Source organism: Lepisosteus platostomus, chromosome 14, assembly GCF_059453375.1.
Source record: "Lepisosteus platostomus isolate fLepPlt1 chromosome 14, fLepPlt1.hap1, whole genome shotgun sequence".
In the NCBI taxonomy this organism is placed as follows: domain Eukaryota; kingdom Metazoa; phylum Chordata; class Actinopteri; order Semionotiformes; family Lepisosteidae; genus Lepisosteus; species Lepisosteus platostomus.
In genome coordinates, this window is record NC_142624.1 from 3,238,344 (window position 1) to 3,263,905 (window position 25,562).

At 49.3% G+C, this 25,562-nt stretch overlaps 1 protein-coding gene across 5 annotated transcripts; it reads left to right on the forward strand.

Annotated features, from left to right (window-relative positions):
- Window positions 1–3,964: 3,964 nt before the first annotated feature.
- syngr1b (synaptogyrin 1b) lies at window positions 3,965–24,870 on the forward strand. 5 transcript variants are annotated; one of them, XM_088606546.1, is made up of 4 exons: window positions 3,965–4,430; window positions 15,552–15,789; window positions 16,624–16,769; window positions 20,426–20,915. In XM_088606546.1, exons 1-4 carry the CDS (start codon window positions 4,332–4,334, stop codon window positions 20,804–20,806), a joined length of 864 nt encoding a protein of 287 aa, XP_088462672.1. In that variant the 5' UTR covers window positions 3,965–4,331; the 3' UTR covers window positions 20,807–20,915. The 5 variants fall into 5 exon arrangements, with proteins under 5 accessions (XP_088462672.1, XP_088462673.1, XP_088462676.1 ...); XM_088606547.1 differs by lacking the exon at window positions 20,426–20,915 and adding an exon at window positions 21,495–24,870 and having other exon boundaries at window positions 3,973–4,430; XM_088606550.1 differs by lacking the exon at window positions 20,426–20,915 and adding an exon at window positions 19,352–19,747 and having other exon boundaries at window positions 3,975–4,430.
- Window positions 24,871–25,562: the final 692 nt, after the last annotated feature.

A 25,562-nucleotide genomic window follows, 5' to 3' on the forward strand; every position in this document is an offset into this window, starting at 1 on the left:
AGCCCCACATGGCAGTTTTGTTTTAAATCAGCGGATTTCTTCCGATTGTTCAGGATTTGCTGCACAATCGCGAAAAAAAAAACTCGTTCATTTCTCTAATAGTGGCACTGTTCACAAAGATCCAGGGAGTGTTTTAGCTGCGAATTCCCAACGCAACTTTCCCCTTAAGAACTGATGCACTCGCAAAACTGGGGAAGACGTGTGCGGACATGTTCCCACGAAACCCAAGAACTCCTGTACAACAGGAACTCCCTGGGTGGCAGTTCCTGCTGTGTCCCCCCTTTTAGCTGGATTATACAAATCCTCCTGGATCTCGCTGACCAGGATACCAGCAAGGGCCTAGCGCACACGTGTCTGGGCAAACTTACACTGCGCCACCTCCAGCACCGTCAAGAATGAATCGGTTTCAGCCTGGGTGCTCCCGGCATAGTTTTAGTAAGGACTCGAAAAGAACATGACCGCAACGATCCATATTGTCAATGCGCCACTTCTTCCCGATACGACACCCGATTTAACACGCAAAGTCAAACAAGACACCCAAAACACGAATTCCCCCAGATAAAAAGCCTGAACCTACATGTCATCGTAAAGGTGACAGTCTTCCTGCAGTCCGTACACGTTTTGCTAGACAGATCAGAACGAGTCTGAAGCCCTCCATGTTCGACATAGAGGCTCACTTAGTTCAATGACTTAAAAGTCCAAATTGCTTTTCAGAACAACTCAATGCAACGCAAAAAGTATGATTTAGATATTTATTAACAAGGTCTGAGCCACCCTACATCATTCGGTCAAAGGATGGCCGAGATAATTGCGGGATTGGAATAAAGTGTTTTCAGCCGGCTGTCTCACACTCACCATCTTGTCACCGAATCCGGCTGAAGAGAGGGAGGGGACAGGCGGCTGTCGCTTTTATATAAACGTCACCGCGCCCCGCCCCCTGCGTCTGACCGCTGGTGACGTAAGGAAGAGGCGCAGGGACGCCTGGGCCCTGTCTTGCACTGAAAGAGGATGACCACAAGATGTCGCTGTTAGTTCTTTTGTACTGCGGTGTTGCAGATCACGCAGCAGGTGCCAGTGGTGAAATTAATTACCTCTAAACACTATTACAGACTCGCTCAACAAGCAAAATCGCTACGTATGTTTTTTATTGTTTTTGCGCTTACGAACGTGGCTGTTAGACGCACCGTTAATAGCAGTAAAAGTCAGAATAATTAAAGCAATCTCTTCAACAAACGACACACACAAAAAATATTACAGTCTTAGAATTCAAAGAACTAAAACAAAAACGAATCCTGGTATCTTCAGTCGAAACAAAGGATATTGGCAGGAGAGCTGATCCAGTTATATATTTGTTTTCTAATTTATTCTGCTGACACGTTTTATCCAAGGAAATTTGTATTTGCATCCATTCATATCAGCTAGGTGTTTTACTGGTGCAATTCAGGTGCAGAAACTCCCACAAGGCATCTCACTTGGGATCTGACCCCACATCCAGTGCCTTTCCACTTCCAAATCCCAAACCAGAAACTTCCACTAGTTATTAGTTATTCTATCTGAATGCAGAGAATAAATAATGTAATAGGCAGGAGCCTAGTTCATGCTTAATAGTACTTAATAGTAGAAAAAAACACAGTACTGCAATGAGAAGCTAAAACTATTTGTGTCTGAAATTAGGAAAGAAGTCTTTACACAAAGACTAGTGGGTGTTTTGAGCAGGTTTCTCAGCTAGGTAGTTGGGGTTGGTGTTACCTGGGCTCTGGGCTCATTCGAGAAGGGTCTGGGTGAGATTTTGTGATTCTATCGCCTTCAATGTTACCAGGCAAGTAGGATGGGCCCAGTGGTGTCCTGTTGTGTGCATCTTTTCTTATGTTCTGAAGACTCAGGGTTGAAACTCTTCAGTCCACAATGCTGCTTAAGGAAGGGAGAAGGTTTGCAGAATATGGACATTTATAATCTGAAGACCAGGAAGATCATGGAATGGAAAGTAAACCTCTCCCATATTGTGTATAGAAGTGTGTGGTCACAATATCTTCCCGAATGTATCTGTTTGGGTACGAATCGCATCTTGCTTCTGGAAGAAGCGGATACCCTCATACACTGCTGATCCACTGAAGCTGATACACTGGCTTATTTCAAGAGATCCGCCGATCGATCTGGCTGAGAACCGATCAGATTGAGAGAGCAATCGACTCTCGTGTTGCAGTTCGGTAATACTTTAAAAAAAAAACCTGAAGAACAGACGTTGTAAAACATTTGACACAGACGTTTGCTTCTGAGCTGCACTGAAACACAGTCGGCACCTTGTCATCCCAGCAAAGAGAAGTAACTGTAACGGAACGTTCTTTCAGGACCCTATGCAGACGACACAATCCGGGGAAGAGTGAAGAAAACATGGGGAAAAGGGGCATGCAGGGTTCAGGAATTAAAACGGGGCGCGTCCATGGTGCGCAGGTGTTCTGGGGGGTGAGACCGGGGCAAACAATCCCAAGCAGAGTCCAAAGGGAAGTCCAAGGCGAGGCAAATGTCTCGAGGCAAAGCCGGGCGGTCCATCCGGGACAAAGACAAACAGGATTAAAAACGGGAACGGGATCCGGTGGAGGGTCGGGGGCAACAAGGGGGGAGTGGGACCAGGCGCTCCAGATCCCGGACTCGCCTGGTACGGGAACCAATGCAGAGCCCGGAACAGAGTGAGCGGCTGGCTTATAAGGTGGGCTGGAACCGGGAGCAGGTCCGGGAGATGAGTAAAAAACAAGGAAGGGCTGGAGCGTCCTTAAGAGGAGGGGTTTACAAGCGTGACAGTGATAACCCCACCCATCCATGCCTTTTGGTACAAATTCCACCAATTCAGGGTGGTGGGGGAGCTGGAGCCTATCCCAGCAAGCAATGGGCACAAGGCAGGGTACACCCTGGACAGGACGCCAGTCCATCACAGGGCAGACAGACATAGATACAATTAACCAGTTAACTAGCATGCAAGATTGCGGACCGTGTGAGGAAACCAGAGCCCCCAGAGGACACCCACACAAATGTGGGGAGAACATGCAAACTCCACACTGATAGCCCCCCAGGTCCAAAGAAGTAACACATAGTAGATTTTATTTCTCCTGGACCAAGACTCCTTCAACACTTAAGCTGTTACCTGCAAGAAACGTGCATGGATTGAAGTTAATCATGTGGACGTTTTATGCAAGACTCATTTCGAGAAGTGTCGTAGATCAGTACCACTCTGGGCTGCCAAAGCTGGCTTTGTCTAGAGTCACCCCCCCCAACTCTCAAAATTCAAATTCACATCCAAATTCCAAGAGCTTCTCTGGCATGAGCAATGAATCACAGTGCCGTCCAAGTAATAACAATTACTTTCCCAGAGCAGTAACAAGACCAAAGTCATTAACACGGGCTTTTACAGACATTTAGTAATGAAAGCATTATTAAGGCACTAACCACATAAAACCTATCGTTTTTTGGAGAGGCTGGCTGGGTTGCTCAGGCTGTGATGGGAGAATTCATACTGGGCTGTGAGCTCCGACGAGATTTCTCCCTCAGTGGGACTGGAAGCTGTACGGATTCTGGAAGGAGTGGGAACAGATTTGTTATTTTAGAGGGTGTTCTAACCCATGAAAATATAATGGCTTGTGTTAAAATGATATATTCGGTATCGCTCGTTGCGGTTAATGGCCGGGTCATCGCATCTCCCCCTTCGCTCTCAGTCCTCTGGGGTCGCTGCTGCCGGACTCACAGCGTTTCAGATGAATTCACGGCCGGCCGCCTGATCCCTTTAACACGACGGGGGGGGGCTGGAGATCAATGTATAGCAGACGACTGCTCAAATCCGCTAAGAGATCCCTCTCTCACCTCCGCGTTTCAAGACTCTCAGAGGCTCCAAGGAGTGCGCGTCCCCGACAGCTCCAGAACACGCGCGCCCCGCGGCTTGACAGGATGCGGCGCGCTCTGGAGCTGTCGGGGACGCGCCGCCACGGGACTCACCACCCCTCCCTCTCCCTCTCCCTCTCTCTCTCCACCCTTTCATAGCAAGGCTGAATATTGTAGGGGGAGAGAGAGAGGGAGAATGTACCATTATCACCGTCAAGCCAGACTCTAGACACAGACGAGAGAGATTGAAGGAGAGAGAGAGGGGGGCGAGAGAGAGAGAGAGATAGGTGAACCTCCTTGAGCGTCTGCGGTCGGTGGATTTCTTTTTTTTGGGGCGTGCAAAAAACAAAAGGCTTCCTCGCAGCACGGCACCCGTTAATTGAACGCCAATTGAACTCAAAGGACCGGCCGGGAGACCCACCAAAAAAAAAAATCAATTAAAAAAATTAAACGCTTTAAAAATGGACGGGATGGCATACGGAGCCGGCAAAGCCGGAGGTGCCTTCGACCCTCAGACGTTTTTCCGACAGCCGCACACCATCCTCCGAATGGTGTCGTGGGTAAGCGACGGCGCTGTCTTCTCTTCTTGTTGTCGTTTGCTCCAGAGGAGCCCGGGGCGCAGGTGTGTGTGTGTGTGTCATCTCCCGGTGTTTTGGGGGGTTTACCGGCCGTGGCCCTGGCTCGCGCTGCAGCAGGTGCGGAGACCGCGGGCGGGTGAGTGGGTAGGTGGGTGCGTGCGTGCGTGGAATCCAGGACGCCGCGTGACCTTTGCTTATTTTCCCTGGGAGACAGATGGGGGGGACGAATCTCGCCGGGAAAAGGGATGGCCCGTGGGTTTTGCCTTTAAGGTGACGACGGGGTGGTGCGTGCTGCGCTGTTCCACTCGCTCGGAGGGGGGTCGGAGTGGGAGTGGGAGTGGGAGTGGGGTCGCGCCGGGCTCAGCAATCGTTTATGGAGGTCCGGCCAGGGCTCGTCCCTTGGCGTTCTCGCGGCGAACCCACGGAAGGGGGACGCGAGAGGGCGTCTGGCTGGGCTTTCTGTCGCTGGGTTCGCGCACACGCGTGTGAAGAGTGTGTGTGTGTATATACAGTATGTCTGTATGTTTGTTTGTTTTTCTGTGCGTGTGGAGGATGCTGCTAGCCGAGCTACTCGGGGGGGGACCCCGAACCGCGAACCGCGAACCCCGAACCCCGAACCCCGAACCCCGAACCCCAACCCCCAGCGTGCCTCTCGGGGTGAATCGTTTTTCTTCCAGCAGCGAGCCCCAGGGCGGGGGTGGGGACTTGTCGCGCCTGGACAGAGGAATGGCGAGAGGCCGGGCTGGCTGTCCGTGTCATGAGGAGTCAAGGGCAGAGCCCGCCTCAGCGCCAGTACTGTTGCCCCAGCCGGTTCAGTGGGTTCTGTTACTGGGGGGTGAATGAGAGGTTTGGTCCTGCAGCGTGTCGCGGGCCGGGCTGTGTAGACACTGGAAAAGCCGGCGTGCGCAGATAGGCGGGGTCCGTCAAGACCGGTCCTGTTAAAAGGACGTGCAGTAGACGTCCTCGGGGCGTCCCGGAGGCTGCTGGCCCGTCGTCAGAGAACGGGAATAAACGTCCGGCTGAGAGGGCTATGTGACCAGCTCGTGATAGGGGCACGTGGAGGCTGTTGATGTAGTAGCTTTTTTTTTTTCTGGAAGCGGGATACTGATCTCGATTCGATTTCCCCCGCGCCGATACCCAAAGACCGAAATTGTGGCTTTCGGCGTGTTGAGGAACTTTTGAAGTCGCAACCCACGTGCAGGGCATCGCTTTTCAATTCGTTTTTTAAAGCCCTGAACTGTATGGACCCACTTTCTGCGGTTTTGTTTTCTTCCGGTCTAATCCGTCGTCTGCCATGCCTTGTGCTGCTCGTTTCACATCCCAGCGTGGGTCTCGCAATTTCCCACCCGAACCCCAGCCCGTTCCCTTAGCCTGAGGGTACTGGGATCCCGAAACGCGGAGTGGGACAGTCCCACTAGGAATGAAGAAACGTCCGCCTTATAGCGGCACTTGATTTGGCTGTGACCTTCCCAAGAAATAGGGACAAGCTGAAATTAGAAAGTTGCTGGCTCAGTAATAATTGATAGCTTGTTTAATAATGATAATAATAATTCCACTCGAAGCACTGTACAGGTAATGGGGATCCCCTCCACCACCACCAGTGTGTACCCCCACCTGGACGATGCGCCAGTACTCTCCCCACACACCAGCTCTCAGTGGGGAGGAGAGCAGAGTGATGAAGCCAGTTCAGAGAGGGGGGTTATTAGGAGACCATGACTGGTAAAGGCTGGGGGGGAATTTGGCCAGCACACTGGGGTAACACCCCTATTCTTTTCAAGATGCACCCTAAGATTTTCATTTTTCTGTGTGCAATACAATTTCGTTTGCAGTTTCTCATAAAAATCTGCGCCTCATCACAGCTTTTGTTAATTGAGCGTTAATTGACCTTAACGTCCTGTCTGTGAGGTGACCATGGACTGGGGCCTGCTACAGGGGAGCCCCCAGAGACTGGAACTGGGGTGCTGTGCTCTCTTTAAGTATTTTGCAGCACCAGTTGATAATTTCTAGGCTAAAGATCTCACGTCGGCCTGGCTGTTTGCCTGGCAGGGCATGAGATCTGCATGTAACAGTGGGGGGAAAAATCGCCAAAAGCAATCTCTCTTTCTGCTTGTGGAGAATTCTACCCCCATTGGACTAATTCCACTGGCTCCATCTGATCCCTCTCCTCACCTGAGCGCTTCTCTGACTAGATCTGTTAGAATTTCCAGTTCCTCTACTTCACTAGCCTGGGAAGCTGTGTGTTTGTGTGTGTGTATGTTCTGGGTGAGTGGGGGGGGTGACAACAGCTCAGAACTCTTATTATTTGGTTATTTGATTAGGAAAAGGGATTTTTGAGGGCTTCACGGTGGTGCAGTGGTCAGCATTGGGGTCCCGGGTTCAGTCCTGGACCTGGGGTGCTGTCTGGGTGGAGTTTGCATGTTCTCCCTGTGTTTACATGTGCTGCCTCCATGAGCTCCAGTGTCCTCCCACAATCCAAAGACAGGCTTGTAGGCCAATTGGCTTTGGGGGAAAACTGGCCCTTGTGCGAAGATGTGTGTCTGTGTCCCATCCAGAGGGCACCCTGCCTTGTACCTGTTGCTTGCTGGGATGGCGACCCAGTGACCCTGTACTGGATAAATCAGTTAGAAAATAGTGGGAGGAACGGATGGAAAAGAGATATCAGTGACTGCGCTCCAATTCCCAGGTTTTTCAAGGTAAATTCCCAAGTTTCGCCCATTTCCAGCAATCCCAGAACTGGATGTCTCCACTGTTAGCCCCTGCGTGTTCAGCGCTGTCCACGCACAGACAAGGTTGCCTCCTTGCTTTTGGATGGAGACTCCTATAGATATGCACGAGTCTGCACTTCCACCGAAGTCTCCTCTGCACCTTTTCTATACGTCTCTTTCCTTTTCCTGTGGTTTGTTTGGCACGGTGCTGCCATTTGTGTGCCCGGTGTTCTTCTAGAACAGGATGGAGTCGTGGGACTTCAGGATAGCCGCTCTGTCGGCAAGGTGCAAGCGAGGATTGTCAATGACGTCGATGCGAATTGGCTCTATCTGTTTTTCCTGACCATTTCACTAAAGGTCCATAATGGGCAGTCGCAGTTTTAATATCGATCAGTCGGGAGAGCAAGAGGATGTCGCAGGGGAGAAGATTCATGCTGCAGAGAGCTGAGAAGACAATTGGATCGGTTCAGATCTGTATATTGATTTTATAGCTGCTTCAGCTTTTGTTCTCTGGATTGTCCAAGGGTGATTTTGTTCTGTTCTATCGAACCAGCTAGGCAATATTTATCCTTTCAAAATTAATCAGAAAAATATTAGATCAGACTGAAATGGGATTTCAGAGAAACCTTTGTCTTGTTTTGAAAACATCAGTCCCCCTTACACAAAATACTCCATTGTGAACATCTCAGCTCAGGCTGTTGGTCTTTCAAGGCCCTGGTGTGAATAGAGCTTTATGTGTGAATTCTTCCGTCTGTGTTCAAAGGCAATATCAGCCTACAAAGACACGAGAAAGAGCGTTCTGATGTAAAAGCAGATGAGATGTACTGTATGTTAGCCAAATTCCACACATTGGTTCTCCTGTAGTTCTTCCCATGATTCTTTGTTGCCTATTCTTGCTGTTATCCTGCAGGCTAGATGTTTAATTGGATCCTAGTGATCTTTCCAAGCTGATCTAGAGAAAGCAGGTGTGAACTTGGCCAGGACCCAGATGGGAGACCACCTGGGATATCTAAGGTTGCTGCTGGAAGAGGTGTTAGTGGGACCAGTGGAGGGACGGATGTTCTGGTTAGGCCCTTTTGCCCCAGTATAGTGACGGGGACACTATACTGTAAAAAAAGTCACCGTCCTTCAGATGAGATGTAAAACTGAGATCCTGACTCTCCATGGTCATGAAAAATTCCAGGGTGTTTCTCGAAAAGAGTAGGGGTGTTACCCCGGTGTCCTGGCTAAATTTCCCCCTGGCCTTTACCAATCATGGCCTCCTAATAATCCCCATTTCTGAAACTGGCTTCATCACTCTGCTCTCCTCCCCACTGAGAGCTGGTGTTTGGGGAGAGTATCATCCAGATGGGGGTGTCTACACCAATGTGTAGACATTGGTGGTGGTAGTGGGATTCCCAATTACCTGTAAAGCACTTTGAGTAGAGTTTCCAGAAGAGCGCAGCATAAATGTAAGGAATTATTGTTAAAAATAATTTCCAGGAATGTCAATTGCAGGTGCTCAGTTCTCTGGAGCCCATTGGTGGAGTGTGCGCTCAATGGACACCTTTAATCTGAGTCAGGTTTTACAAGTGTGGTGCTGATCCATCATTTTGACTGCTCAGGGTAGTTGGGATGTAAACTGATATAAACTGTTTTGTACTGGAACTGTTTAATTTAGATATAGGGATATGGGCTAGACACCTAGACTTTAAGGAAGGGTATGGGATTGGTGCTGTGTGGGTTGATATAGAGGGTCTCAAGTAACAGTGGGTATTTAAATGTGTTAATTGGGAACGTACAATGGAGATGCAGTTTGGAATCACCAAGCAGGGGGAATTCCTTGCAAGGAATACAGGAGAAGCAGACTGCAGTTTTGGATGGCTTGTGTTTGCTTCGCGCTTCACAGGTGGTTGAGAAAATGCAATGAGAGACAGAGTGATGGCTCCCCATTCCAAGACTTTGCGCGAGAGCGAGATCTTTGCTGCGCGGTGACTCACAGACCCGTATCTGATTGTCGCTGCTCTCTCGGGCTCTCTCCTCCGCGCACAAGGTCAAGGAGATTAAAGCAAGGATTGTGGGGGGGGGAGGGGTGGCACACAGGCTTGCCGATCGGAGAGCCAGGGTGAGTGAGGAGGAATGGCTGCTGCTTAACAGACGAGGAGCTGCGTGCCAGAAGCTGAGCTGGAAGAGCGATGCGTTCGGCAGTGTAATGGCAGAGTGCTGGGCTGCAGTAGTCAGGGCTCATTTGATTTGAGCCGCGATGGGGATTTAGCCCTCTCGAGCTGGAGAGGATGCTCCCTGGGTTTTGGTCACGTAAGATCACCTGCGTGCTGTGAGATGCCTGATCAGATCCAGGCTGGGGTGGGTCATGCATCTGAGAAGTAGCTCAGTGTTGGAGAGCTGGACTGCAGAGTGTTCAGTGGGCTCGGGATATAGGTGTTGGGCTGTGGCATGTTCAGTAGGCTTGGCATTAAGGTGTTGGGCTGTGGCGTTTAATCCAGTACTTTCTGGCTGGTTCAAAGTCCTACAACAGAATACAGTGCTCTGGGTTACAGGACTCCAGATGCATGGCAGTTAACAAATCCCTGAGCATTTCTGCTCTGCCAAAATCCACGTGATGTGTGAGGCGATGTCTTGCCATCACATGAGACACTATGGGTGAATGAGCGGCCCATCAGGCATGGATTAAGAGCCTGGTGGTAAATGGATCATCCTGCATTGGGATGATCCTGGCTGTCCTGTCCTGTATGGGAAGGTTTATCTTCAACAGGAGTCCAGGTTGCGGTCTCCAATCTGGATAGGCTCAGCCTGTATGGCAGGTTGGAGAACTGTCGCTGTGTGGTGTCTTGTCTTAGAAGAGCAAAGAAGACGCACTGTACTGCCTAGTGCGGGCTTGGTGCGTGTTCATGCTGGGCGGTGTGTCTGATCCACCCAGGCAGTAAGCAGCTTCCCAGGCTTGCTCTCTCTCCCCTCTGGCTAACTGTGATCTCCGAGCAGCAGTGGGTCTGTCATTGTAATCAGGGCAGGGAGCACACTGTCTTCCTACAGGGGCTGTCAGCCTGCGTATCCACTCATCAGCTTCCCTGCTTTATTTATTTCACTATAGAGGTGGGAAACATGGTTCCCCCTTTGCAGCACATCCAAGGACAATTGCCACTGTGGTGACATGACCTGGAATATCAGCTGCAGGACAAGCACTGTCCACACTGAGCCCAGTATGATGAGATCGCTTCTTAGACAATCACACGCAGACATTGATGCGTGGACAGTGACAGTGGATGTGACGGACACTAACATATTGGCTCTTGCACATTGTCACCGATGTGCTTATACAGTACTGTTGTTCGCTCGTGTGGGCTGTGAGGAGTTGCAGGAGAGAAGTTGCGCAGAGTAAATGAAGACGCGCAGATACCCCAGAGTTACGGCTCAGAACATGTGTACAGTATGACTGGTCTCCACTGTTGATTTCCTTACCCTATCCAGCCCAGGCAACAATCAATGCAAAACTGAAACCTTCATGGATAAAAATGCTCTGTTTGGGGTATTTGGGGGCATAGGTCGTGCATTCATGAATGAATTGTGGGAAATGTCTCTGCGTCTTAACTTCTCTTAATATCAACCACCTACCCTTCATTAGAAAGCAGACAGGGCAGCATCTCGCACAGGAAACCTGCAGTATTTGAATAGTACAGGTGCAAGATGACCAATCCCATTTGCAACTTTGACCTTTCCTCACGTCTGGAAGAAAGTGAATGTACTGTAGCATCCCTGTGGGCAGTATTGCAAGGGTGGCTGAAATGTAACACCAGGCAGGACTCCAGTTTCATCCACTGCACTCTTGCTTTCAAACATAATAATTCTGATTTCTCACCAGCCTGCTGTGTCGCCCTGCTGCAGCACTGGGTTGACTGTTCTTGGCTCCAGGCTTTTTTTAGACAGAACTATCACCGCCTGTAACATAGGAGACCGTCCTGGAGCTCTTGTCCGTGTCGCTCATGTAGTTCAAACAGCCAGTCATGCTGCGTTTGGCTTTCCAGTTAGCGTAAATAAGCTGTGTGCAAGCGGACGTCCGGGATAAAACGAGAGGAGCTGAACACTTTACAAGGCTACATCCTGACAGGTGATTAAAACCTCGGACACTAACAGTGTTGGAAATGTGGGAAATAGAATAGAAATGCTTGATTGATGATGGGCTTTTCCAAAATAGATGCAGCATCTTTTAAGATACTGAGCTTCAGAGAAGCCACATATAAATGAAGGCTATCAGACTGGGATCGGAGAGAGCCTGCAAACTCCATACGGGTCCCTAAAGCTACACTCGAACCCACAACCACAGAGCTACGGGTCACCACCCTAACATCCAATCCACTTTGTCTTTGGGACAGTTTATTGCTACATACATCTATAAACTGAAAATATCTTCCTTTTTATTTCTCCTCTGTTCGGCCAAGGTTGTCCCAGTTAACTTACGTGCTCTGATTTTTTTTTAAATTCTTGCTCCCTCCCCCCACAGTCTCACACACCCATGGCCCCTTTCCCATGAATCCTCCTGCTCAGCTGGCGGTTCAGTGTAGGGCATGAACAGGCCCCTCCTGACCATCACAAGATCAGGACCCCACGTGGCGGCCTCCACAATGCCTGCTTTCATCGGGGCTGAGAGGAATCAGACTGCTAATTACTGCCGGAGAAGAGGCGTGTGCGCACTGCCGACCGGTCCAAGCAGGGCAGCTTGGAAACCCTGATCTGGGCATCCTTAAGGAATAATCGCTCAAGCCACATGGTAACGAGCCTTGCAGCGAGGCAATCTGCAGTTTCTCACTGCTCTTCTGAACCCTGTAGTGTAAATGCAGGGCCTTCTGTAGGAGCATCTGCATCAGGCCCTGTGTGACGCACAAGCCCAGACTGCTCTTGCATTTCATTTTGGCTCTTGCACTTTCTGTCTGTATCAGGAAGTGTAAATTTTAGTGGATAAGGGCTCTCCAGCCTGCAGTATTAAACAGAAGCATTTCTTTTGTAAGGAGCCAGACCTGATATCTCCTTTCCCTGGCCCATGTGCTGCAGGTGAAGCCCAGAATATTTTTTTTTCCCTAGTCCACTCTCGATTGTTCTGGGGGTGTGGCGAGTGATTTGTGTGCTTAGAAATTTTCCCAGTTGGTTTCCATTCCACGCCACCATTGCGGAATTTGGCGATTCTTAACCTAATCGAATCACTCCTGCGATTGAGACGTGGACACGTCTGCTCTAAAGGGTTGATTCATCGGGTGACTCTCTGTGTGTTCACACCTGCTGTACGAGGAGGGGAGAGAAGTCACAGATCAAAGGTACACCGTGCACAAGAAGCCAGTCCATCGCAGGGCACACCGTCACACACTCGCACCAGGGCCAATTTTCCCAGAAGTCAGTCACCCTACAAGTATATCTTAGGACAGTGGAAGGAAAACGGAGCACCTGGAAGAAACCCACGTAAATGCAGGGGGAACATGCAGACTCCACACAGACAACACCCCAGGTCCGGATTTGAACCTAAATCAATTACTGTGTAACCTCCTTCTTTGGAAAGCAAGGATGAGCCTCTCTGGCCTGGGCATCCTCACCAGGGTACCAGGCCAGGATAACGTCTGGTCTACTTCATGGACATCACAGCCGGATTTGTCACACTCACTGACCCACGGTGCTACCAGGACCGGGACCTTAATTTGAGGCACAAGGTTGGTGCCTGACTCTGCTGTAAGAGTGGCGGAGGGCGTGGCCGAGTGGTTTGAGCTGAGAGGGGAATTGAGGCAGTATGGCCTAGTGGTTTTTACCCAACAGCGAGTGAGAAAATGGGCAGGCAGTGAGAGTCACTAGCTTGAGATTGTTGGTCATTTTTGGCCAGCGGTATGCAGGAGCCCTCTGTTCCCTCAAACCCAAAAGCAGGGTAATTTAATCTGAAGGGGCATGTGGCGGGAGATGGCATCCGGCTGAAATGACTCAACAAACAAACAAAAAGAAGCTTTCAGAAACGGCCGTAACCACAGAGGAGAAGCTTATTCCGTTCAGGAGCTCTCTGATCTGACGGGGATGAAGCAAGCTCTGCAGAAAAGGAGAAGTGCGACATTGGTGGTTTGTCCCCATTTAGGGGGCTGTGCTTCCTCGTGATCCCTGTAGTACAAGAAGGAAATCTGCTGGATTGGGAAGAGCCTGATTATTCCAAGGGGCACAAGGAGAAGCAAATCGGAGACTCGCAGAATCCCTAAAAATGAATTCAGTAGCATCTGAAATGAAATCCTTATGAACTAAATTGCAGTCCTTTGTCCCCCCGATAACTTTCCTGCCTGCTGCACTTGTATTACATCATTCCCCAATGCCCTGTACCCATCATCTACCCTATTACCTGCCGCCGCTGTTGTGCAAATTTTCTTTGATCGGGAGGTGATGTGAAGAGTTATGGAGCTGATCAAACTGTGGAAGGCGGAGCACATGGTTAGGCCAGACAGAAAGGAAAGGGGAGGAGGGATTTAGGTAGCAGTGAGTGTCCCCTGGACGTGGTTAATGGCCACACGCAGTCAGGTCTGTAGTTTATCATCGCATCATCTGCACTACAGCGACTCCTCCAGTGTCCTCTTCCAGCAGGTGGACGTGAGAGAGAGTGTTGTACCTAATGGTCTGGGCACACCTTCCAATACTAGTTTCACACTGTAGTAAGTGGTATGCACCTCAGAGCTAGATTCACTGAGACGTGTCTATTACTGAATTTAAGTGTCAAATGAACTACGTCTAAATCTGAAGGCTAAAAACTGATACATTGCAGTGTTTGGTGTCATGGTGGTTATAGCTGTTGCCACCCAGCTCCAGTGTCCTGGGATTCTGGCCGGGGGCTCCTGTCTGTGTGGAGTTTGCGTGTTCTCTCCAGTCCAGCCAACCTCTTCAGTTTCCTCTCACCTCCCAAAGAGACTCGGGTTTGAATTGAATTGGCTGTGCTGAATTGTCTTCCTGGGGCTTCTCAACCCTGAGGACATTCCCTATATTTACGGTAGGGTCTGCATCTAGATGGGCAGATGAGAGATGTCCTGGTCTAGAGAGGTGGCAGCAGGTATTTAAGTGTGTGAAAGACCAAAGGCTGCTTGAAAGCATCATCAGATGTGTCTCAGCCCTTCTAATGCCTAGGCCAGGCGTGTATTCGCAAGGCAGAAATGACCTAATGGGAAAGGGAAGCTAAATATAGCTTCACCTTTTATCGTGCCCGGCAATCTGGACGAGGGAGAAATTCATCAGGAGCCGGCAAGGCACTGAAGAGTCCAGGCTGCCTTCCGAGCCCATTAATATTTGATCGTGCTTAAAGAGGGAACTTTGCTTTGGCGAGAACAATGATTGTAACTGGAGATGTGCTGGTGTGCGTGCACAATCACGCGTGCACAAGCACACACCTCACACAGGCACGTACGCACGGGCACGCACACACATGCACAGACACAAGCATGCACGCACGCACGCATACAAATGCAAACACACGAGCACGCGCACACACGCAGGCTCCGCAGCCTTCTCCAGAGGCCAGAGGCATTGCACCTAGTGGTGCACAGCCAGCTGCACAGCGATTGCTCCTACACCATGTGCAGATCTTGTTCTCTAATCCAAGGAAAGCTGGGGCTCGTGGCTGTACTGACTCAATAGAAGCATTACCTGAGAATTTGGGGCTGCCCGTCAGAGACGAGCAGCAGAAGCACTAGTGTCTGCGGGCAGGTGTGCACCGTTTCTGCTCTGGGTACTCCAGAAAAAACAGTTTTGATGTGTGCATTTCAGTAAAATGTACACAGTTACTTGTAAAACCACCAGTTTCCATCTCAAAATGGATGTAACGTCCAGGTATGCGTAGTGCCATAATCTGTGATTTAGAATGAGGCAACAAAACCCCCAGTGATGCATTACGGCCCTATGACATTGTGAACCAGCAGGCTAGTGAATACATCACTTTTAATCCAGTAGAAATATTGCTCTCGATTTTGAGATGGTTTTGCCAACAGATACTAGCTGTTAACCCTGCATGCAGATCACTTTGGAACATTTCTGCAGTGAAATGTCTGCTGCACCACCTGTACTTATTCACTCGTCCATCGCATTGCATCAGTCACTATAGGACTAGTGAGCAGGAAGGGCTGCTTCACAGCACAGCACAATAATGGTGACTTGCAGTACTTTCACATTGTTCCCGATTTTGTGCTTCATTTGAAATTTGTACATTTTTTTTCTAGAACATCAATGCATTGATTTCGTTACCGAGATTAAATAATCGGTCTGAGAAATGAGGACTGCGGTGCTCCTTTTAACACACTGAAGCACCCACGAGTCCGATCCGGAGTTTTGACACGGTTTCCCTCTCGCTCTCTCTCCCTGCCTCCTCTTCTGGCCCTGTGCTCTCTGCTGCCCCCTCCCCCAGCTCTTCTCCATCGTGGTCTTCGGCTGCATCGCCAACGAGGGCTACGTGAACAGGCCCAACGAGGTGGAGGAGTACTGCATCTTCAACCGCAACCAGAACGCCTGCAACTACGGCGTCACCATGGGCACGCTGGCCTTCCTGTGCTGCCTGGCCTTCCTGGCGCTGGACGTCTACTTCCCCCAGATCAGCAGCGTCAAGGACCGGAAGAAGGCCGTGCTGGCTGACGTAGGCGTGTCCGGTGAGTGAATGAGCCGGGTGTGCTGCTACCTCAGTGACTCAGGAGACATATCCATTTGTTTTTCCTTTTTTTTTTACTTGAATTAAATTGACTTAACCTGCATTGCCTCTAAGGGAATTAGTGTTGGATATCGAGAGCTCATAAACAGATATACAGCTGTAATGCAATGCACCAACAATACCATACCAAACAGCATTGATCGACATCACTCAATCAGAACTCTTCCACTACCATCAGATTAGGAGCAGACAATTGGCTGGACAGAGTTTCTTCAGTGATCTGGAATTGCTCGCCATCAGCAGCCCCCTGTTACAGCAGACAGGCCCTTTAAGATCCAGCCATCTGCCTCCTTGGTCACCCTGGTAACAAGCCCGCGGCACCAGAGAGAGGACCAGGGCACTGGCCCTCTCCGCTTAGCTGGCAGGGGCCTGGCCTGGGGCTGGCTGCTGGGTAGGACTCGCGTGACACCTGAGCTCTCGCCACTGCGCGGTGCCGCCTGGGGAATCTGCACGAGGGTCAGCTCTTGGCACAGCCCAGATCCGATCCAGCGAAAACTGGAACATAGGGATCAGCATCAGCCAGCATCCCGCATCAGCGGCGGTACTGGCTGAGCCACTTCAGGGCACTGGCTGCCCCCTTTTTCTGAATAAACTGGGAATTGTTATATCCCAGCCAGTGAGAATGAAATGTAGCAGAAAGCCAAGCTGGGAATTAATTTTGAACTCGTGCAAGACCGAAGAGGATGAGTTCCTTCTCTCCCCTGTGTAAGTGATGCGCATTGAGACCAGATCTTTCTCTCTCTCTCTCTCTGTCTTGCTCTGTCTCTCTCTCCAGCCTTCTGGTCCTTCATGTGGTTTGTGGGGTTCTGCCTCCTGGCCAACCAGTGGCAGGTCTCCAAGTTAGAGGACAACCCGCTGAGGGAGGGAGCCGACGCTGCCCGCGCTGCCATCGCCTTCTGCTTCTTCTCCGTCTTCACATGGGTCAGTCTTCTCCTCCTCCTCTCCACCTTCTCCGATGTCTTCCTCTTCTCCCCCCTCTTTTCTGTTAACGCCTTCGCCTTCTCACTCCAGCGAGTTTCCCTCTCTCTCTTTTCCCCTGGCCGTTCGGTGAACGTTTCCACCTCTGTCTTCAGGAGGGAGTTCTTTCTTATATCTCCTTCCTTCTGCCACCCTCCCACACCCAAACCCCTGCTTGTTGATGAGTTACAGTGGTGCCCGAGCAATAATAATTGCTTACACTTCTATAGCGCGAAGAGGTGTTGCCATACCACACGGTGATCCCATTGGTGAGGATGCTCTCGATGGTGCAGCAGTAGAAGTTCACCAACACATGTATTGGCATCCCCCATCGTTTGAGGCACCTCAAGAAATAAAGGCGCTGCTGAGCCTTCTTCATGATAGAGTCAGTGTTCACAGTCCAGGTTAGATCTTTAGAGATGTGAATTCCCAAAAACCTAACGCTGGTGACTGTTTCCACTTCCGTTCCATCAATACTGAGTGGGCTGTGAGTGTATGGCCTGTGTCTCCGAAAGTCCACTATTAGCTCTTTCATTTTCTTTATGTTCAAGTCCAGGTTATTGCTATGACACCACCTAAGCAGCTGTACAACTTCATCCCTGTAAGTGGACTCGTCATCATCACTGATCAGTCCTATTATAGTGGTGTCATCTGCAAACTTAATGATGCGGTTGTTGCTGTGTCTTGCTGTGCAGTCGTGAGTAAATAGGGAGTACAACCTTGGACTCAGACAGCAGCCTTGTGGGGTTCCAGTGCTCAGGGTGAGTGATGTTGATGTTTTATTGCCTATCCGCACCACCTGTGGTCTCTCGATAAGAAAGTCCAGCAGCCAGTTGCAGACAGAGGTGCACAGACCTAATCCCCTGAGCTTTGTCACCAGTTGACTGGGTATGATGGAATTGAATGCTTTACTGTAGTCCACAAACAGCATTCTCACATACGAGTTCTTAGTGTCCAGGTGTTCCAAGGCTGTATGCAGAGCCAGGGAGACAGCATCATCCACTGATCTGTTGTTCTGGTAGGCGAACTGCAAGGGGTCCAGGGACTCTGTGATGGAGGAGTTGATGTGTGACAACACCAGCTTCTCCAGGCATTTCATCACCACAGATGTTAACTGCACTTTTCTAAAAGGTGCAGTTTGTCCTCTCGGTTATTTCAATTGCTCCTTGGGCACTTTTGCTGTTTGCCAAGTTTAAACACTGCTTTTAAGGGCAGGAAATGAGGATGGCAGCAGTGTGCAGGGCCTCCACTGCTCCTGTGGCCAAGAGACTTCCTTCTGTGAACGAACCGCTGTTCTTAAAGGCTTTCAGGAAGTCACTGAAGCTTTGTTCATCGCCATCGTGGAACTCTAAAGAAAAAAAAACTTTGTTGTTTCAACTCATTGCAGCTTTTAAAGGCAGGTAAGGAGAAAAGAAATAACAGTGCCCGAGTACCTGCTTTGACAGCAAACCTCTTATCGAGGAACTGTTACGAGTTGGAATGAATGGCGAGCTATTTATAAGCTGTCTAGGCTCGTCACGAGGATATGCACGTCCTGCAGGCCTTGCAGGGGGCCAGATCCGCGTGCAAGAACAAGCACTGCGTTTCAAAGTGATCTGCCCCGGCATCTCTTCTGCTTGCTTAAGAACCTGGATGCTCAAGAGGTTTCGCTGTCATCCGACAAAGTCGGACAGCAGTGCCTTGTAATGCTGGTTACAGCGCTCTGTAACGGACAAAGCCTTGTATGGGATGAAGCAACTCTTTGTGGCTTAGTGCTGGCTTGCATTTTTTTGCAACGCAAGATTGTCAGAATGTGAAACGGACCTTCCTTGCACATTCATAGGGGATCGATTTCGGTACTGTAGGTAACGAGAAACGGATCTTTTCTCATATAGCGCCTTTCATCACACAGATACCAGGTTCTGAGCTGCGTACAGAAGAGAGCTCCCTAGAGCTCAATGTCTTAAACTTCAGATGTACTCACACGGCCCATTCACAGTCTTGCAGGATTGACTAGATTCTCATCTGCACTGCTGGCAATAGCTGCTGTAATCTGTGATGAAAAGAAAAATGGAATATTGTTCCATTGATTGATGCTAACTGATGTCAAATCAGTCCCCAGTAGCATATAAAGGCCAGAAAAGATGCTAGAACTGTCTAATGTTCGTCACCTATGGTGGTGTGGCTGTACAGTAAGTACCAAATTAATATGGAATGGTGTAACCTGGCCAAGTGGGTGCTCTCAGTCTGGACTGTCTGTGACTGCTGGAGCTTCTGAGGTTTTGTTCAGAACATTGCCATCACACCTTATGTTTCACTTTGACCTTTTTTTTTACATTTCATTTCTAACAGGACAAAAAGGAAGCAGAGGACACATAATTAGCAAGACACCAGGCTCGCACTTTAAGACTACTTTGTGCTAACATGCTTTCTGTACAGTGCCCGTTTTCTACACAGTTGGGTTTAGCTCCCTGCTAGTACATGGGTGAACACAGGTTTTAGGGGGGAAAATCCTGATGACCGAGGGTAAAATACTGACTTGTGCTGCCTGGCTTTCTGTCTTCCAGGTAGCTCAAACAATGCTGTCAGTTGAGAGGCTAAAGACTGTCTCTTTTGAAGAAGAGTACAACAAACTTTTCACCACCCAACCCCCAAACCCCCTCGTCTAGCTGCAACCCTCCTTGGTACAGTCCGAACCCTAGTGTGGCAGCCTGAGCTGGGCTATTCCATTGCTGGAGGGGGGGGGGGGGTGAGAGTTTGAGAGAGGACCAGTCCTATGTTCATGTTTTGTCTATGTTTGTCCTGAGGGGATGGATTGTGTCAGATCCAAAACTGTAACTGTGAAGCCAGGCCCTCGCCTCGGAGTGGAGTTGCACAACCTGATTGTTCTCTAAATCGAGCCACTAAAACACTTCGCAACTGCTTGTCCTGCACCTAAGGAAGGTTAAATTGTTCCCCCCCCCCAATATATCGGTGCAGTGCGTTGAAAAATAAATAATTGCCGCTTTGCATAAATATGCATTCAAATATAGTGAAATCTGGTGGATGAAGTGCGTCTTCAGACAGAAGAAGCGTCTGTATAAAATTGTCTTTGGGTGACGGGGAGATAGGGGGATACAATGGATGGCGCTGTCTCTTCGGAGTTCTACCCCCCACCCCTCCCCCGAATGCGCATGAGCGACTGTGCCCTGCAATGGACTGCCATCCCGTCAGGAAGAAGCTCTCGCCCCGTGCCCTGGTCTGGATGTGTTAGGCTCCAGAGCCCCTTGTGACCCTGGAGTGATAATGTGGTCACCGCTGATGGACGGAAGGTTGTTTTCTGTACTCTTCCCACGGTAACGTGTTCCTCCACCTTCCCCTGCCTTTCGATGAATGCCTAGCCTTCTGTCACCCTCCTTGTAAAGATCTCGCAGGCTAGGGCGTAACATTGATCAAAATGACCCATCCTTAGCTCTGGAAGACAGAGGTCCTTGACCAACATCCCTGAAAGAGGAAACATCTACGCCTCTCCGTTTGTCAGAGGACCCGGCGAGAGCACCAGAGGCACCCGACGCTGGCCGGCCGCTCGCCGAACGGTGCACGATCCCGCCATTTGTGTTGTTCTTGTTGTTGGTTGATGATTGTTTTTTTTTTCCCTAAAGAAAAGAAAATTTCAAAAAAGATTGACCGCAAAAAACCCGTTCCTGAACGAAGCCACTCCGCAAAGCACGGATTTTTCCCAAGGAGCCCCTTTAACTGTCCGGAGCTTCTCTTGCACGGCGAAGAAGGGGGGGGCTGTTTTCTTTGTAATTGCATATGTGTGGGCGAGAGGGTGGGGGTGCGGGCAGTGGCAGAGGCATGAACTGCAGTCCTCTCCCAGTCCGGTGTGTTTTGAAAGGTCCGCAAGTCTTACCGCACTGAATAAAGGACAAACGCAAAATGAGCCCCGTGTGCAAATGCGTCCTCTCTGGCCTGGCCTTTCCTGGGCTGTTGTCTGTGCTGCGGGGCTCTGTCTGATCTCGGGGTCCCGATCGCTGCCGTAATTAGCCCTAACAGTTCGGCTAGAGCTGACTAATGAGCTTAACTGCCGGCACTAACCAACAACTGCTTTTTCTCTCTTTCTTGTTCTCCTGCTTTCCTTCTCTCTGCCTCTCCCTCCCTGATGAATCTCTCTAAACCCCATAACAACCTCCCCCCCCCACCACACCCTCCAATCTATGTGCCCCTTGCATTATAATCGGACCGCTCCTAACAACCCCCAAAATTCCCCCATTGCAATCTCCCTGCCACTCTGCGTACCCATCTGTCGCCTGCACCTACGTTCAATGCGACCTCCTGTTGCCCCTTCTAACCTCCTCCTTTCCTGGCCTCTGGGGTCATTTGGCTCCTTTACCCCCACAACTGTCCCTGTACCCCAACATCTACCGACACGCCATACTAATCTCCTGCGCCCCCAATCTGCCGCCATCCCAAACCACAATGAAATCATGCACCCCGAAAACAACCCCCCTCATGCATGTCTATCTATCCACTGCCTCTGTCCACTGACCCTTAATCCCAACACCCCGTCCTGATTACCCACTTTTCCCCTACCCACAATGCACTCCACAAACTGTCACCCCAAACACCTTACCTTGGTCCGCAACCCTCCCTTGGTCACTCTCTCCCCAAAACGTCTGTCTTCGATTCTGTCCGATTCTCCCCCCCCCAACCCTGACCTCCCCGCCCCAGGCAGGACAGGCGTTCCTGGCGTTCCAGCGGTACAAGCTGGGTGCCGACTCGGCGCTGTTCTCGCAGGACTACACCGACCCCAGCCAGGACGCCACGGTGCCCTACAGCGCGTACGTCGGCGGGGAGGACCTGGAGAGCCCCCCCAATCCCGGATCGTACCAGCAGTCCAACACGGAGACCTTCGACAGTACGGCGGGGTACCAGCGCCAGGATTACTGACCAATCCCGATGGGCAGAGGGGGGAGGGGAGGGGAGGGGGCATGGGAGCGGAGGCTGAGGGGATAGCGATTGGGTTCAACTGGAAAGAAGTCAAGAGTCAGGGTGGGACTGTCTGGGGTCAGGGGTCAGAGGTCAGAGGTCAGAGGTCAGGCCATGATGACCCCAGGCCCCTACCAGTAGGAGACTTCAGAGAGGTTTGTGTAAATCAAAGGTGATCAGGAGAGGAGAAAGGGAATAATGGATCTCCCATGGCTTTGTCAAAACACCAGCTGTGTTCAAAGGTTCATGGGATTTCCGTGGAGAGAAGTGTTGTACTTCTGTTTTTCCTGGCGTTTCAGCCACTTGTTTGAAATCCTCATTATAAGAAATTCTACGAGATAGTTTCTCCTTAGGCAATGTCTCTCCAGGATAATGAAGTATCCCAACGTAACTGGTTTTCGAGAACACACTTCACAAAGGTGATGGAAGTGCCCAGCGGAAGAGAACTGATTTTGCTGTAGAAACTAATGACATCAAACGGTTAAAACAGAAATCCACATGCACCAGAGTGCAGAGTTTCTTTCTGAGCTTTGTGCGACACCATTTGACTTCCCCTGTGCACTTCCTGGCACCCTGTCAGAGAGGACTGATGTCAAAATAATTAAGCAGCATGATCAATGACATTCAAAGCACAACTGATAACTCACGCAGAATACCCAAAACAGGGCAGAGGGACAGGCCAGAAAAGAGAAAACAGAAAGGCACACGATGCAGCGACTTCCTGAAGGTCATGTGGTGATTTTTGTAGATCAATTTTGTCTCCAAGGCATATCTACCTCTTAAGTCCATAATGCCTTTGACAAAGCATGGCGATTTTGCAGGGCGTAGAATGCTCTCAGACATTGCCCCCTGCTGGTACAATGTTTCAAATTACTAAAAAACAGATTCTTGAAGGACCAAGGCCTCTGGTATATAGAAGCCAGCACAACCCCATGTTGCCAGTGAAGGCAAGCGTGCCTCGGAGATTAAGCTGATTTTCAAAACCAAGCAGAGGCCAAGCAGTGCAGTATAATCCGACTGACGCGACTGAAGAACAGACGTGACTTCTTTTCCTGAAGAGCAGTGCTGGCCAGCTCCTGGCCCCTCATTTAAACAAATCAGAAACAGCACAGGACTTTTCATGAAATATAAAGTATCCCCCCACCCCCCCGATTTTTTGAATAGTGTAATTTTGCCTAGGGCCATCCTGGGCCACGATGTTACAAGTTAGTGATTGTAACAGATGAAAGATGTTTCCAGTGTGTTTTTGCCCTACAAGCAATGGAGGGCTAATCAGTTCTGCATTGAAAAACACCGGTAAAACATGCAGGACTCTGAGCCTTGATCCACTCCTGCTCTAAAGAGGAACATGAACCTTTCTGGCCTATATGTAACCCTTTCCAGCTCCAAACCCAATACCTCCTTTCCCCACCGCTGGGGTACAGCAGAACCCCCAATTTCTCCCCAGCGGTAAACGACATCAAGGACCAGTGCAGAACAAAAGACCAATTAGCAGAGGTCTCCCAGCACCAGTTGGTTTTCATTCCTACTGTGTTGGCAACTTCATTGAATCTGTAATTTAACTAAAACACATTGCTTGATTGGCAACTTTCTGATTTTTATTCTACTCTAAAGTTGGGGACCAGAAAGTTACTAATGAAGGGGCCATCGTCAAATGGCAGGGCTCCTACATGTTTAGGAAACATTAGTTCAAATAAACCCTACTATTTAGTCAATGAGGGCTTCAATTATGTAACAGCTCACCTGGAACAAAACCCAGCAGAATCCCCCAGGATCAGGGCTGATGCCTATAAGGGTCCAAACTTTCCCTGTTTGCACAGGTCCTAAGGAAACTGTCCACATAGAAAATTAATTCAATGGGTGTGTTATCCTTAGTGGAAAACTGAAACCCAGGTCTTAATGAGAACTGAATTAGATATTTAAGCGTGACAATAGGATCTCCTGTCTTACCCAACCAGGAATGACTGAAACAGCTGTTTGCTGGCCAGTGTTTTGTAGTATTGACCCATTGATGTAGATGTAGGCAGAATGAGTTATAGATGGAGTATAGGTCCAAATAATGGAAAAAACATTCCAGACCAGTTTCACAGGACTGAGCTGCAGGAATGCACCAGAAGGAGACAAAATAGAAAATAAACGAAGACTAGGTGTATAATGCAATATTTTAAAAAAATATATAAAAATGTTATACATTTGAAAATATCGATGAAGTGCACTTCAAAACTTAGATTTAAATGTACATCAGGCACACGCTGACTCCTATGTCACAAGTAGAAATGGATTTCAGTGTGTTGCTGAATTATATGTGGAGACAAATTCTAAAATATATTTCAACTTATGTTCAGATTTAGTTCAACACATTTTTATTGTGATTAATTTTCCCCGAATTGTATTTGCAAGATTAATGTGTCTATTGAGTGCAGTTTCACCACTCTTTTCTTATCTGTCTTCTGAGCTTCTGGGCTGAGAGCACTGCTGGAGGTTCACTGGAGAAATTAAAAAAAAAACATTTGAAAACCCTGCAGCTCTCTAAAATAGGAGTGATCAGATGCCAAACCACAGAGCCTGTGCTGGGACAAGGTTTCTGTACAGCCAGATCTTTATCTGACTCATGTGACAGAGCTTTATTACTTAACAGCTGGCTGTATAAAACCACTGGTACCTTACTTCCCTTTTCTATAGGAGAGAAAAATCCATCAGCTCACTACTAAAATCAGCAATTTTCTGAGGACTGGGAGCAATTTAGTTGTGATCAATTACAGGGGATTTGTTAAAGTAAGCAATTAAGAAATTATTTGTAACAGCAATTGACAATGCCAGAGTTACCTTAATGCTGCACGGAATTTGCTTCTTTACTTAATTGCTTGCCTAATTGACCATTAGCTTCCTAGTGTACTATCCCGAGTGCTGTAGTGTGACCTGCAATGCTATCTGGGCTGGCGGCTCCAGAACCTGGGATGAAATGTTCACTGGTTCTCAGTTCTGGTGCTGGTGACCCACACCCCTGCTGGTTTTAATTCCAGCCCACCTTCATTAGATCACCAAAGCCTTACCTGAGCTAAGATGTTGGAATATCTGCATTTTGTTTCCAGCCACCAGTTTGAGATTTTATTTCTCTCCCAAAATGCAATGGTTAAAGCCCCAGCTTGTGTAAGAGCTGGGAACAAACCATTCACGTTGATCTTATTATTATTATGAAGTCAACGAAGGGTTTGATTGCATCACTGAGGGCTCAGATGGAACAAAAACTCAGGTGTGTGTGGGTCACCAGACCCAGGACTGGGAACCACTGTTCTAGGGTGGCAGCTGGCTATCTGTGACATAACTGGGCCACCCCTGACACCACTGAAGAAATCAACTTGCTACATTGGCCAAAATGTCTCATGTGCTGCAAACTACCAGAACCTGAACATTTCAAGGGGCTCTACAATCCCAGCTAGACTGTGACTCTGCAGGACCAGAGAAGGCCTAACCTGCCTTAGTCCATGGGTTGGGCAAGGAAGCACTAAGGCCTAACCTGCCTTAGTCCATGGGTTGGGCAAGGAAGCACTTCAGTTCTGCTCCATGTCAGGATATTATTCAGCTAGTACTTTACCGAGCTCGTTGACCCCCGGGTCCATAACGTACTCAACTGCTGAAGATCACAAATCAGTCAGAACAGAGAGCAAGGGGCTGTAACTGAGGACTCAGCATTGTGGATCTGCCCGTCAGGAGACAGAGTCAGAATATGGCCACATGTTCCTCAAGACATCCCCTTGAGGATATCCTGTAGAAGAGCAACTACCCAGCTCTCTCACGCCAACACTGCTG

Coding starts and splice junctions, on each gene's coding strand:
- syngr1b (XM_088606546.1), top strand. CDS start 4,332: ATGGACGGGATGGCATACGGAGCCGGCAAAGCCGGAGGTGCCTTCGAC. Junction 4,431..15,551: donor TCCTCCGAATGGTGTCGTGG/GTAAGCGACGGC, acceptor CCCCTCCCCCAG/CTCTTCTCCATCGTGGTCTT. Junction 16,770..20,425: donor TCTTCTCCGTCTTCACATGG/GTCAGTCTTCTC, acceptor TTTTCCCTAAAG/AAAAGAAAATTTCAAAAAAG.